Genomic DNA, 13,753 nt, shown 5'->3' on the forward strand with positions numbered 1-13,753 from the left:
TAATGAACAAAAACACAGCAGTTAGCTGGCTGTTAACTTTCAATGAAGGCAGTGACATTAGAGAACAACAGACTGTATTGAGCCGAACTGCTCAGTGATTTTATATCATCAAAGTGCTAGGGGGCAGGGCAGGGTCATTCCCAAAAGCAACCAGTGACTTCATTGTGCGCAATATTTGCCCTGCTCAAACTTAACATACCTACAAAAGTGGTGAAAAACCTTCTGTCTAAATCTAAAATTCAGTCACACATTGTTTTCACATGTTTACAGCAACCTTATTCCAACATAACTTGTGTGTTTAGATGCAAAGTTTGGATTTCACTATACAGGGACTTCAGTATTGCAACATGTGCACATGAAGTATCTTGTACAGATAAAGACAAGAAAAAACCATAAGTGGCTGGCAGATATACGAAATCGGCCGCCTAGTTTTAGGCCCCGTCCACACGGAAACGAATTCAGGTGTATACGCAAAAGTTTTATGTTGGCTTGGCGTTTCATCCACATGGAAACAGCATTTCGGGTGACTGTAAACAATACTTTTTGAAAACAGGTCCCAGCGTGCATAAATCTGTAAACGACTACCGTTTCATCTCCGTGTGGACAGCTATCTGCATCTTTCTTGAAACGTTTACGTCACACATAGCGTATCTCCCTTAAGGCGCCTACGCGGGTCCGCCCAAAACATTAATGGCAGACAACAGGGTTGTGTTCATGCTGCAGAAGCTACTAAGCTTGTTATGGCTTTTACAGCAAAATCTGATGCTCCTTTACCACCACCGCTAAATGCATAAACCATATGTTCTTAAATCCAACATGGAGAACAACCAGAAGGAGAACTAGAAGAAAGTTTGTGTCAGTTTTCTGTGATCTTCTTCTCTCGTTTGACGAATGTGGCAGCGTTACGGTGCCACGTACAGGCTTGGGATATGCACTACAGCATTTTCAGTTGTTTCAGTGGTTCCTGAAATGGGGTGTTTACATGCAATTGTGCGTGTACTGGGTGGAGAAAATGTAAATATATTATTTTAGCGCACGCAAAGTGATTTATCAAACCTGAAAGCAATTTTGCTCATAAAAACTGCCTCTATATTTAACACGTCTCGAAGGGAGGTGCAAACTGTTTGTACGTGTAATTGCACACACATGGATGCGGTTATTGTGGCAAGAAGGAGACATCAAAATGATGAAGGAGGACACAGAGAACATACTCTATTTTTCACCCTTGTGTGAACATTTTTGGAATGAATGAGGAAACAGTCATTAAAACATATCGCCTATCCTTGCCATGTTGGAGCTGTTGGAGGAACTCAGAGCAGATTTGGAGCCAGCCATGAGAAGGAACCACGCAATAACTGCAATGACAAAACTCCTTGCAAGCTTACATTTTTTTGCATCTGGGTCATTCCAGCATACGGTAGCTATTACAGCTGGGATGTCCCAGTCCCGTTTTTCTGATGTACTGTGTAAAGCTGTAACACTTGGCTTTCTCAAGCTGGCGTTAAACATAGGCACACGTCGTGCGTAAACTCAAATGAAAAGTAGGTCACAACAAAATTCAAGATTTTATCTCAGTCTTTATGATTTCATAATGAACTAAAAGTCTAAATCTAACAAAAACAGCAACCTAGTCCTTATCCAAGCACTTTTAAGTGCCTTTTAAGTCTTTTTAAAATGTCTGTGACACAAAAGTCAACAATCCACCAGTCTCCCCCCCAAAAAAACACAATAAATCTACATAGCAAAAACCCCAAAAAACAAAAATATGCGACCTAGCGCTAATTACTGGTATACCAGGTAAAAAAACAAAAAACAAACAAACAAACAAAAAAAAAACAAAACAAAGAAGACAATTCCATTCCAGACCCATTCCAGGGAACATAATCCAAAAGGGAAAACTCTTTTTCTTCTCCCTGATGCACACTCAGTGTCCATGTCCAGAAGCTGTCTCCAGTCGTAACTGCTGCTTATTCATTAAATTTTCCTGTTTTTCGACTTAGTTTACGTGTACAGCTTGTTACTTTGATGGCTCATTTCATTTTGCGCGTTCGGCTCTCCAAACTTGCCATGCTTTGAACCATGAAACACGCAAAACCCTTATTTAAATGGGCATGTCTCCAACACGTTTGCACCCCTTGTCATTTGCGCATTCACTCTTAGTAAATCACCCGCAAACCACAGTCCAACCCCAAACGCAAAGTTCTAGATTGCACACGCAAATTAGTACACGCAAATTGGGATCTTAGTAGATCTGGCTCTCCGACTTTACGGAAAACTTTTTCAAAACGAAACGGCAATATATCGTTTTCGTCTCCGTGTGGACGGGGCCTTAATCTGTGTGGGAAACATTGTAGTCAGAGAATTGTCTGCACTCCTCACCTGCATACCTGCTCAGATGTATGTGTTTATTTATGCACAGGGCCACCACTAGGATTGAAAGACAGGGGAGCTTAGCCCCAAGGGTTGCAGGTACGCTTGGCATATATCACGCACCAAATTTTTTTCTCCACACCTTAAAATGCTTAATTAAGTAATTCATTAATTACTTGTAGAGCATATATCAGGACCTATAATCTGGCTCACTCTTTTTTCCTTAGAAGACTGTCTGAGTTTATGAGTTAGTATTTAAAGGTCTATATGCTGGAGTGAGTTCATGGAAAAGATGTTGGAAAACATATTCATTTATGCATTTAGTAAAATATAAATGTGGTATATAATATCTAACAATATATATTTTACTCCTCTCGTTCTTCTTTCAGGCTGTTCATGCTTTCCAAATAAAACTAGCTTATTTCTGCCTGCCACTGATATTTCTCTGTCTGAAGACAGACTATACCACTGGAACTCAGCCTTATTCTACCCAAGAGCCATATTGTCTTAAAATACTTTAGCAAGAGCCACATTCCACAACTGAGGATGTGAGAAGATCCATATTTAAAGTGATCCATAGTTGAAATAAAATGAAACAGTGAATTTTTGGATTATTGTGTAATTAAATGGGGTGCAATAGGCCAAATACAATGTCTATAGTGTTACAGGAAAGGATATTTTACTAATAAAGAGCATTTTTTTTATTATTTATGCAGGTTCCACCTGGTCTAATGACGTGTTAAAATATTAATTTGAGCTCTCAGATGCTTTTAAAAAAGCTGATGAATGATGGTTGGATATTTGGGAATTTATATCTCAAATTGGGACATCTACTGTAGTTCTGTGGCTTTATTAACATAAAAAAGATGCTTTCTAATTTTTTTCCACTCATTATTGATGCTTTTAGCTAAAGGGGGAGGGGGCTCATATTGGTCTTTGCCCTTGGCCTCCAAATGACTAAAACCAGCCCTGCCTCACACCTGCAGACACATCGTTCCACTTCACCTCATTCTGTGGCTTTGATTTCCTGTTTCTGCTCTTTTGACAGTATTTATTAGCAATACATTAAAGATCAAGTGAAACACCCATGTTTGGACAAGTTTCACTAGATATTACGTTATCTCAACTTGTAATCCGTGTGTGTGTGTGTGTGTGTCACTGATGACCGACGAGGCTTATCGCAATGATAATCATAAAATATGAGTGTGGGAGAGCATGGGCAGGAAGTGACTGAAGAAACTTGTTACAACGAGGACAGAAGAAGCTTCAGCTTGAACACAAGACAGCACACCTCAGTGAGTAGGCTACACTTACTGAAGAGACACAACACCAGCGGACTTCCTCTGCTCTCTTACGCACATTCTTCTGTCGCCCGCACCCAAAGACAATAATACACGCATTAAAAGGAAATAAAAGTTTTTATTTAGACTTGGCACTAAAGAGCCACAGGCGACTATGGGCTGTGTATCTCTGCTCTATACATTAGGAAAGCAGAAAGCAACGTAATGTTGTGGTGCATTCCTTAATTAGTTTCGTCACTGTTATAACTGTAATTATTGTTAGGGGGCCTGAGGAACATTTTAGGGTGGCTTCAGCCCCCCAAAACGGCCTAACGACGTCCCTGTTTATGCATGTGCTGGGCTGAGGAAGAAAAAGCAAGTTGCACATTCTACATAGGTGTTTCTAACCAGTTTGCCTGCACTCAAATGGACAAAGTCTGAGGAGAGCAGTGTAGGAAGTCCAAAAATAATATAGATGTAATTTTTGAAAATGTAGACTTTCCACAAATTGATTTATTGCCCAGGTCTACTTTTATGTATTTAATGTTTTTTCACTGAGAAGTGAAGGCTTATTTTTATTGTTTCAAGTAGTCAAATACACTGCTTTATCCACAGACACTTTACTGAAGTAAAAGTAACATTTCTGAGTGGTTTCAAAATCAGTAAGGAAGAGAACACATCCGCATTCTCAATACAGAAATCATCATACAGAGGAACACATATTAAACAGCAATCGATTTAATTTCCCCCTTTTTTAAAAAACAAGGAACTGTCTGATGTAGTGCAATATTTAAAACTGAAAAAAGGAAGAAAAATCCTACACTAGTGGACAGACAAAAATGTGCATACAAAACTTTTAAAAACCCCAATTCCTGTTTGGATTTACACAAGATTAAAGTGAATTGGCAGTATCTCTTAAAAAAGAGCAATAAAAGCAAAATATGTACTTCTGGTTGCTGTATCCAAAACATCAGACAAAATATTTTTGACCACAAGTTATCCTCTGATAGTCAAGGGAGAACAGCAGATGGCGATATTTCTCCATTACAAAACTCATGCACAATCTTGGGTTTTTAATTTTCCATCATGATCTCCTGTCCCCGCCACTCTTTTCTCTATCATCCCTTTCCCTTTAACCCTTCGTGTGTCTTTTACGCAGCAGCAAAGGCAGCTAAAATTGATCTTGTTGATGAGGGAGAGCATGTGTTTCATCTCATATCAAAGGTTTATATGATATATAACACATAGTTTCCCAACAACAGAATTGTGGCTAGTGGAAAAACTGAGTGGCTAATAACCATTAGTCACAGTGTATGGTGTGAAAAAAGTTAATATCAAGTCCTGATCATATGTAAACGTACACATGTGCACACTACAGCCAGCCAGCCACAGACAATAATTAGCCCATCCTTTTGATGGTGATAATACAGAATAGGCTTTAAATTCCTTAGATATAACAACGCCATGGTCTAAGCAGACTGGACGTCATATTACACTCATTATAACCACAGAGACTCGAGACTTGACTTAGAGTTGTGACCAAAGACTGAGACTTGAGCTCCCGTCTGAACCGTTTGGGCCTGGTTTGAAAGTGACAGGACCAATCAGCGTCAAGGGGCAGCACTTTCGGGGGCAGCAGAGTTGTGATGTAAGCAAGCAGCAACAAGAGGCCGATACAGTTATGGCAGAAGAGCTTAGCGTGGATGCTGCTTAAGTGCCAGTTTTATCAGAACTTGAAGACATTTCTTCGTTAAAAGAAGAACAAAGGACAGCAGTGAGTTGTTTTCTTTTCAAAAAACGACAAAAGTCGTGTACTGACATGTCTACAGTAGCCATGGTTCGCGTTATTCCTCGGTAGCAGCACACGCGCACCTCAGTTGCAGCTACGTCACATGTTTTGTAGCTCTGATTGGTCCGTAAAGATGTGACGGACAGAACGTTCATCCAATCACACTCAGAGTTTTTTTTTTCAAAGCCTCTGCCTTTTCCCAAACGCTAGTATTGAAGGTTTTCCAGATGAATCCATGTGTAACACATCCATCTGGCGTGTCAGGTTAGTACAGTGCAATGTGCAGATTCTTTGGCTGGTCGTGGATTTGGGGCTTCTGTAGGCGGGGCTGGGGCTCCCATTTGTTCAGTGAACCAACCATGACAGTTATCTGGTCCTCCATTTATAATATCCTGTGTGCATAATAGTGCATTGTAACTCAAATGTCCTCCTCACTCATCTTTACCAAATAAAAAATTTAAAGGCAAGAATTGAAGGGGAAAAAAATATTAGAGTGGGTGTCCAGCTCTTTTTACACAGAAAAGCAGATGCAGTTCTTTTGAAAATTAATATTCACTCCATTCAGGTAGAGCAGCCAAAGTATAGAAAGTTTGGTCTGACCTCGTGGATGGCCAATTAGCAGCAGCTGAGGTTGGTTGGAATGAGAAAAACTCAAAGTCGGAATCCTATTTCTTAGCTGTTTAAAGTCCATTTACACTTTTCAGGCCCTCAGGCAGTGCAGGTTAATTGAGAAAAAATAATTCTACTCTAGTGTTGCAGAGTCATGGTGTTACAGCCTTACCGAGACATCTCGTATGCCATCCCCGTAGACTTGTAGGGGAGAGTGGGGGGATTTGTGCCGGGGGGGAGTACTACCACCTCTTGTTTATAGAAAACCATAGAAGAAATTGGTCATGTGACCACACATTTTTGAAGAGCCATCCATTTACTCATCCTGCATAAAAGGGAGACACATGGCATGAAAGATAAGCACATTTTAGCTCAAAAAACAGTTTTTTTCCTTTCAAAGTAAGATTTCTATGATCAAGGTTTTTTGATTGTCGTGTCTGAACAATTATAGACAAGTTTGAAAACATTTCACACATGTTTTAGTGCTTTATTAGGCTACACAATGAGTCTATACAGTTAGCATGATATTAGCTCTAAACTGCTGGATCATGCTAGTTTTTCCAAAATAGTGTGCTAAAGGGCCTGGGTTAAGTTGTGCCAGTGGCACATCCATAAACCCAGACCCAAAGACACATCCAAACCCTGACACCCACACAACTAGACCCAAATACCCACAAATCCAGACCCACACATGCAGACCCACACACCCAGAGACAGAAATCCCAGACCAACAGACCTAGACCCTAACCCACACACCCTCTCACCCAGACCCACACACACCTACACACCCACCCTAACAAATCCACACAACCACACACCGAGACCTACACACCTAGAACCCAGCAAAGAATGCCCAGAACAGCTGGGAAAGTTAGAAGATTGTATGCCTCACAAGTGTTTGATTAACCTGCCAGTTGTTTAATTTAGCTAACACTGATTTCAGTTTTGAGTTTGCACTGATATGAAAGAGCAGTTTTATTCAGTTTTTTAGTAGCTTAAGTCACAATGTGACGTTCAGAAATTGGCCTAAGTCACTTTATTGAATGATTCACAAATATCATATATTGTGTATTTAAGTTTTTTGTGTTTTCCCAAAAACTAGAAAACATGACTTATGCCATAAGTTGATAGGGTGATGATATCTAAATAAAACTTAAATGAGTAATTTTGTATTAAATTTGTCTTGCTTTTATATAGCGTTACAGTTTATGAGATTAAAATGTTCTGTTTTACTTCAATAATCTTCAATAATCACTGGCACAATTTACCCCAACATATTCTCCCCAAAGGCACAACCTACCCCGCACCGGGGGCAAGTTGTGCCATGAGACCACTTTTTTTCTGAAAGCTATATTTCTTAAACAGTTTATTTCAGATCCAAAGTTATTGTTCCCAGGGTTGCACCACACCCTGAAATATATGTATGTACTTTAGTAGGAGGCATTACTGTCATGGCCTCACTTTAAAGTCACTTTGAGTAAAAACTGGCGCAACTCATCCCACTCTCCCCTATATCCTTGTGAGGCGGTCTTGCCTCTGGTAATATGGCGTAGACGTCGACGTATAACAGCAGCGGTCAAACCAAACACAGCCAATAAGGCGTCTGCATAAAATCCCATCGATTGCCATACCGGATATCCGGTGATGGTGCGCCTCGTAATTTTGTCCGATATGTAATAGACGTTGGTCTCTATTATCGATATAAAATTGGCGTCCTGTCCTTTTACTAATTATTGTAGTGGTTCGCAGCTCCATTGTTTTCACTATAATGACGACAGAAGCTGCTATAAAGTTGCTAACTTCCTTGCTACGGCTCCAGACAGCAACGGCAAATATAAACAATGAAGACGACTGAGGGTTCCGGTTGAGGTACAAGAAAGCAGGAGCACACGTCGAAGAAGGGTGTCTGCTGTTTTTTTTTTTTTTTTGCAGAGGTTTGTGTATTTGTTTTCAGTTATTTATTGCTTTTATAAGATATTCCATTCAACGCTTAATGCAATTAGCATATCTTAGCTTACAACTCCCTATAAGATCATACAAGCTAGTGCGTCTGCTCTTCTGTCCAGTCCCATTGTTGTCATTGATGATTACGGTGTATCAGGTATCTGAGGTGTAGGAGGATGCTTTAATTTTTGTTTTCTGTCCAGGTTTGTCTCCTATGGAGTCACTCAACGCGTTTGAATCTGAGATGGAGCCTGATGGGCAGGGAAACTATTCTCTGTTTCCTGCTCTGGACAGCATCGCCAGTCTGTCTGGAGGTGGTGAAACTCTGGAGAGGTTGGTTTAAATGATGGGATTATCAGGCTTATCATCACAGCTATACTTGAGAAAGATGTGCCAAAAAAGAATCTCTGAAACAAAAGTAGAGGAGTGCCTTGTGACTAAGTCTCCTGTCAGTCAAGTTTTTATTGATATAAATCAATAAAGTGCCATAACGTTATCACCAATTGGCTAATTTTTGTGATATACTTAAAGAAGAATGCATTTCAGCGTGCCAGTCGATGTAAATGTTTTGTAAAGCAGTGGTCATCAGCCTCTTCCGACTAAATATTAGCAACACAGATTTTGATGCTTCATTTTGGTATCCCGCCATCCCAACACAACTCACTGTCTCTCTAAATGAAAGGCACTAAATACAGTAAGTGATTTGTGGGATTTATGTGCTCTTGCTGAACTTTAGCAGAGCGTTAACATTTTTTAATCATTTTGCTGTGTGGAGCAGTGCGCCTGCATTTTTCTACTATGACACAGAGCCACTGACTGACACTTTCACTGTGTTGTTTGACACAACACCAGCTTATGAATTTTGCTTGAACCTCTTACGTAAAGTAAGATCTGTTTCTTGTTCTTATCCTTTGCTTTCTTGGCATCTTTTAGATACAGAGTCTGATTAGGCACCATCTTAAAAACTACTGATACAGCACTGGTATCAGAAGAAACCCCAACAATACCCAACCCTACTAAAGTTACCCTATAATGTTCACAGAGAAAGTTATATATATATATATATATATATATATATATATATATATATATATATATATATATTAGGGCTGTCAATAGATTAAAATTTTTGATCACGATTAATCTCACAAATTCCATTATTAACTCACGATTAATTGCAAATCAATCACACTTTTTTATCTGTTCTAAATGTACCTTACAGTACTATTTCTCAAGATTTAAGTACCCTTGTCAACACTAGTGGATAAAAATGCTTTCTTTATGCAAATGTTTGTTCATGTCAACAACCCAAAACAACAACAGATAAAGTCCAGAAAATTCTCTAGTCTGAGCTCAAAGATACTGAACACTGCAAAAATATGCTGAGAGCATATCATGGTAAACTCAAGCCCGACAAGCCACAACAGATGGAGATACTGACCTTAAAGGGATACTTCAACATTTTGGCAAATTCGCCCTTTGCCATAATTCCTATAGTCTTAGTAATAGGTTCGTTACCTTCAGTTGTCGGTGCAAGCTATTTTTAGATCGCCGCGGCCGAGTTCAGACCTGCTGTGCTTGCTATGAGGTTGACACTTTGCTTTGTTGTTGCCAGAGGAGACCCACCTGACCACAGGTTTTTTAAGAGTTACTGCAGCTCTGTCGTACTGTAAAAATATTTAAGACTTTCAAAGGTGTTGTCTAACTGTATGTAGTGTGGAGCAGTATAGACACTTTTAAAGTGTTAAATTTACTCTGTATGAGTTTAATTGACACTGTGAAATTTGCTGTGTGTTTTATTTTATTATAGAGTTGTGACTTTACCTGAACAACCTGGTTGGAGTTCTGTTCTTTTATTGTTGTTATTGCCCCTTAAGAAAGATCATATTTTACTGTACAACTCATCAGTATCTACTCAGTGCTTAAAGTAAATTTTATATTCAATACTTCTAACTTTTATTTGAGTATATTTAAAGACCTGTACTTTTACATGAATAAACTTTAACTAGACTAACCATGCTTTTAGAGGAGTACAACAGTTGAGTACTTTTTCACCTGTACTTGAAATGTCTCAATGATGTAGCAGTATATCACGATCTACAAGTAGGTGACCAATGTTAATAACTGTGTTAAGGCCATCATTTTCTATTTGCAGTGAACCACCAAGTGAGATTGCAGAGAAGCCAAACCTCACATGGCTTGATGCTGCACAGGTAACAAACTTTTTTCGGCTTGATGTTGTTTATAGTAGTGCTGCATGATTCGGAGGTAATTGTAATCAACTATTGTGATAGCAGTATAATTCAGAAATGGTATGAGTGTACTCACTTGTTTGTTGAGAATAAATGTTTTGAAGTGTATTTTCTCAACTTAAACCTAACAAATTTGAAGTAGCATAAATAAGGTAAAAAACCTGACCTTTTTTACAGTACTGCTTTCAAATAATTGAAAACTTCCAAAATATTACAGAAGTACCTCCATTTTCAAGTGAAGGTACTTCTATAATATACAGTGGCACTATTATAATTTTGAATGACTTTTTGCAAACCTTTCGAGTTCTACTCAATACAGTTGCAGCCTTTTATGCTGTCATGTAATTTCACAGTCAGACTTGATTGCAGTTGATCAGTTGTGCAGCACTAATTTATACATTCACCACTGTCTTTGTTGTGAGATTTTTTGTTGTTTAGGTAATTTTTTTTTTTTTTTCCCTTGTATAGATTGTTCTGGAAGAGGCTGGACGCCCCATGCACATAAAGGAAATCAAACAAAGAATCATTGACAGGGGACTTGTTCAGTCCAAGTACAGCAATACTTAAGTTTACTACACACCTTATAACTTACAGTGCTGTGAAAAAGTATTTGCCTCATTCCTGATTCCTGATATTTTTAGATATTTATCACACTTAAATGTTTCGGATCATCAAACCAATTTTTATATCTCACAAAGACAACCCAAGTAAATACAAAATGCAGTTTCTAAATGATTATTTTATTTGTTAAGGGAAAATAAATGCAAACCTATCTGGCCCTGTGTGATAAAGTAATTGCCCTTGAACCTAATAACTGGTTGTGCAACCCTTAGCAGTTATAAATGAAATCAAGCGTTTGTGATAACTGGTGACGAGTCTTTCACATCCCTGTTGAGGAATTTTGACCCTCGATCTTCACAGAATTGTTTCAACTCAGCCATATTGGAGGGTTTACCAGCATGAACTGCCCGTTTAAGGTCACACCACAGCATCTCAATTGGATTTAAGTCTGGACTTTGACTTGGCCACTCCAAAACCTTAATTTTTTTTCATTCAGAGGTGGACTTGCTGCTATATTTCAGGTCGCTGTCCTGCTGCATAACCCAAGAGCTCTTGAGCTTGAGGGCATGAACTGATGGCTGGACATTCACCTTCAGGATTTTCTGGTAGACAGCAGAATTCATTGTTTCATCAATCACAGCAAGTGGTCCAGGTCCTGAAGCAGCAAAGCAGCCCCAGACCGTCACACTGCCACCACCATGTTTGACTATTGGTATGATGTTCTTTTTATCAAATGCTGTTATTTTTACTCCAGATGTAACGGGACTCAAACCTTCCAAAAAGTTCAACTTAATCCCTGGTCAGTCCACAGAATATTTCTCCCGAAAGTCTTGGGGATCATCAAGATGTTTTTTGGCAAATGTGAGATGAGCCTTTGTGTTCTTTTTGTCAGCAGTGGTTTTGGCCTTTGAACTCTCCTGTGATTCCATCTTTTCCCGGTGTCTTTCTTATGGTTGAGTCATGAACTCTGACCCTAACTGAGGCCAGTGAGGCCTGCAGTTCTTTGGATGTGGTTCTGGGTTCTTTTGTGACCTCCTGGATGAGTTGTTGTTGCACTCTTCATTTTGGTTGGCTCCACTCCTGGGAAGGTTCACCACTGTTCCCAGTTTTCTCCATTTGTGGATAATGGCTCTGACTGTGGTTCGCTGGAGTCCCAATGCCTTGGAAATGTCTTTGTAACCTTTTCCAGAGTGATAGATTTCAATCACTTTGTTTCTCTTTTGTTCTTGAATTTTTTTGGATTGTGGCATGATGCGTTTCTTTCTGAGATCTTTTAGCCTACTTCACTTTGTCTGACAGCTTCTATTTAAGAGATTTCTTGATTCAACAAATCTGGCAGTAATCAGGCCTGGGTGTCGTTGATGGGTGTGTGATGCTGGGTTTTTCCCCCTTAATAAATGAAATGATCATTTACAAACTGCATTTTTATTTACTTGGGTTGTATTTGTGAGATGTTAAAATTGGTCTGATGATCTGAAATATTTAAGTGTGATAAATGTGCAAAAGAATCAGGAATCAGAAAGGGGGCAAATACTTTTTCACGACTCTGTACATATAAGCCAGTGGGCAGAAAACTTGCTCTTAAATTGGCATTTAGACTTTCTGTGTTTTCTTTTTATCTCCCTTGCAGTGCAAAATCAAGTTTAGAGGCTGTAATGTACCGTGAGGTAAGTTGAATATTTACAGACTCAGTCTGACAGCATCCTCTGCTGATGAGTGTTATTTATCTGCACCTTCATGAAGCATTTGTCTGAGTTCACTTGACAGCACTTTCATCATGTGTATTTCTGTCACAGTTTTTCCATCCCCCTTGTTTTTCTATCCTGCTTCTTTCACCTTTTTTCACAAATATTAAAGAGGCCAACATTTCCTGTGCTGTAACAGAACCAAACAGAAATCATCCAAATTAACTCCCAGCTTTTGGCGATCAAACTTGGCTTTTACAGCCTCATGCATTGGCCTCAGTCTCACATTATGTTTCAGACACAAAAAGGCAGCAGGAGATTCAAGAGGATTGAGAACAGAAACGGAGTCTTTGCATTGCTGGTGAGTTATATGGGACATAAATGCAAATTTGTCTCAAAATTCAACCATGTTATGAGATTCTTCAACTGTATTTGACCATTTTATTAATTTCTGACTATAAAGTGCTACAGGGATGATGTGTCTTTGTAGGCCAACCTGGAAATTAGCATTGCATGGGTTCCATAAACAGAAGTGTACTCTTTCTTTCATATGTTTTAAGACTATTGCTGAAATAAGCACAGTGATGCAAAAAGCTTATGACGAAAGCTTTTTTCCAAATGAGATAATCCTCTCAAATTAACCCTACTTTCATAATTTTTGAAGCATAAATGCAGTATGTAAAAGTAAAAAGCTAGACTATCAAGGAACTTCACCACCCTTTATCTTCCAACTTTTATTCGACACTCCTACTTTTAAAGGGGACATATTTTACTCTTTTAAAACAAGTTTATATTGGTCTCAGAGGTCTCCAAAACATGCCTGTGAAGTTTGTTGCTGAAAAACACTCCAGTATTGGATTTTTGCATGTCTAAAAACCCCTCTGTTTCAGCCCTTCTCAGAACGAGCTGTTTCTGAGTCTGTGACTTTAAATGGTTTAGCTGTCTGACTCCGCCCCTGACCACACCCCTCTCAGGAAATTGGATGTGTGGAAGACTTTCTTCATTATGAGTAACAAGTTTCAAACACACTGGTTGAAAGGTGGACTGGTAGAGGAACTTACATGTCCGATGTGATGAACTTTTATGTCCCTGAAAAACTCTGCAGTCCAAGTTAGCCACTTGTTAGCTATCACCTTTTTTAAAATGTGAAAAAGCTCCAAAATTCACAAGCAGGGACCTTTCAGTTGGATTTAATTCTCATGGAATAAAAATCCAGAAATCTCCGCAGTTTGTGTTTACCAAAGACCTTATTTCAGGCCACCA

At 39.0% G+C, this 13,753-nt stretch overlaps 1 protein-coding gene across 5 annotated transcripts in view; it reads left to right on the forward strand.

Annotated features, from left to right (window-relative positions):
- The window catches only part of tbrg1 (transforming growth factor beta regulator 1), a 150,747-nt gene that overhangs the window by 123,704 nt on the left and 13,290 nt on the right, over positions 1 to 13,753 (forward strand). For 4 of the 5 annotated variants that reach the window (XM_041801362.1, XM_041801388.1, XM_041801354.1 and 1 more), the window contains 5 exons: positions 8,196 to 8,325; positions 10,148 to 10,205; positions 10,713 to 10,795; positions 12,436 to 12,472; positions 12,789 to 12,851. In XM_041801362.1, coding sequence (XP_041657296.1) covers positions 8,196 to 8,325; positions 10,148 to 10,205; positions 10,713 to 10,795; positions 12,436 to 12,472; positions 12,789 to 12,851 — 371 coding nt within the window. Of the gene's footprint in view, positions 1 to 7,719; positions 7,983 to 8,195; positions 8,326 to 10,147; positions 10,206 to 10,712; positions 10,796 to 12,435; positions 12,473 to 12,788; positions 12,852 to 13,753 lie in introns of those variants that run through there. The other variant, XM_041801372.1, reaches the window with a different exon arrangement.

The sequence above is a fragment of the Cheilinus undulatus genome, linkage group 2 (genome assembly GCF_018320785.1).
Source record: "Cheilinus undulatus linkage group 2, ASM1832078v1, whole genome shotgun sequence".
Classification (NCBI taxonomy): Eukaryota; Metazoa; Chordata; class Actinopteri; order Labriformes; family Labridae; genus Cheilinus; species Cheilinus undulatus.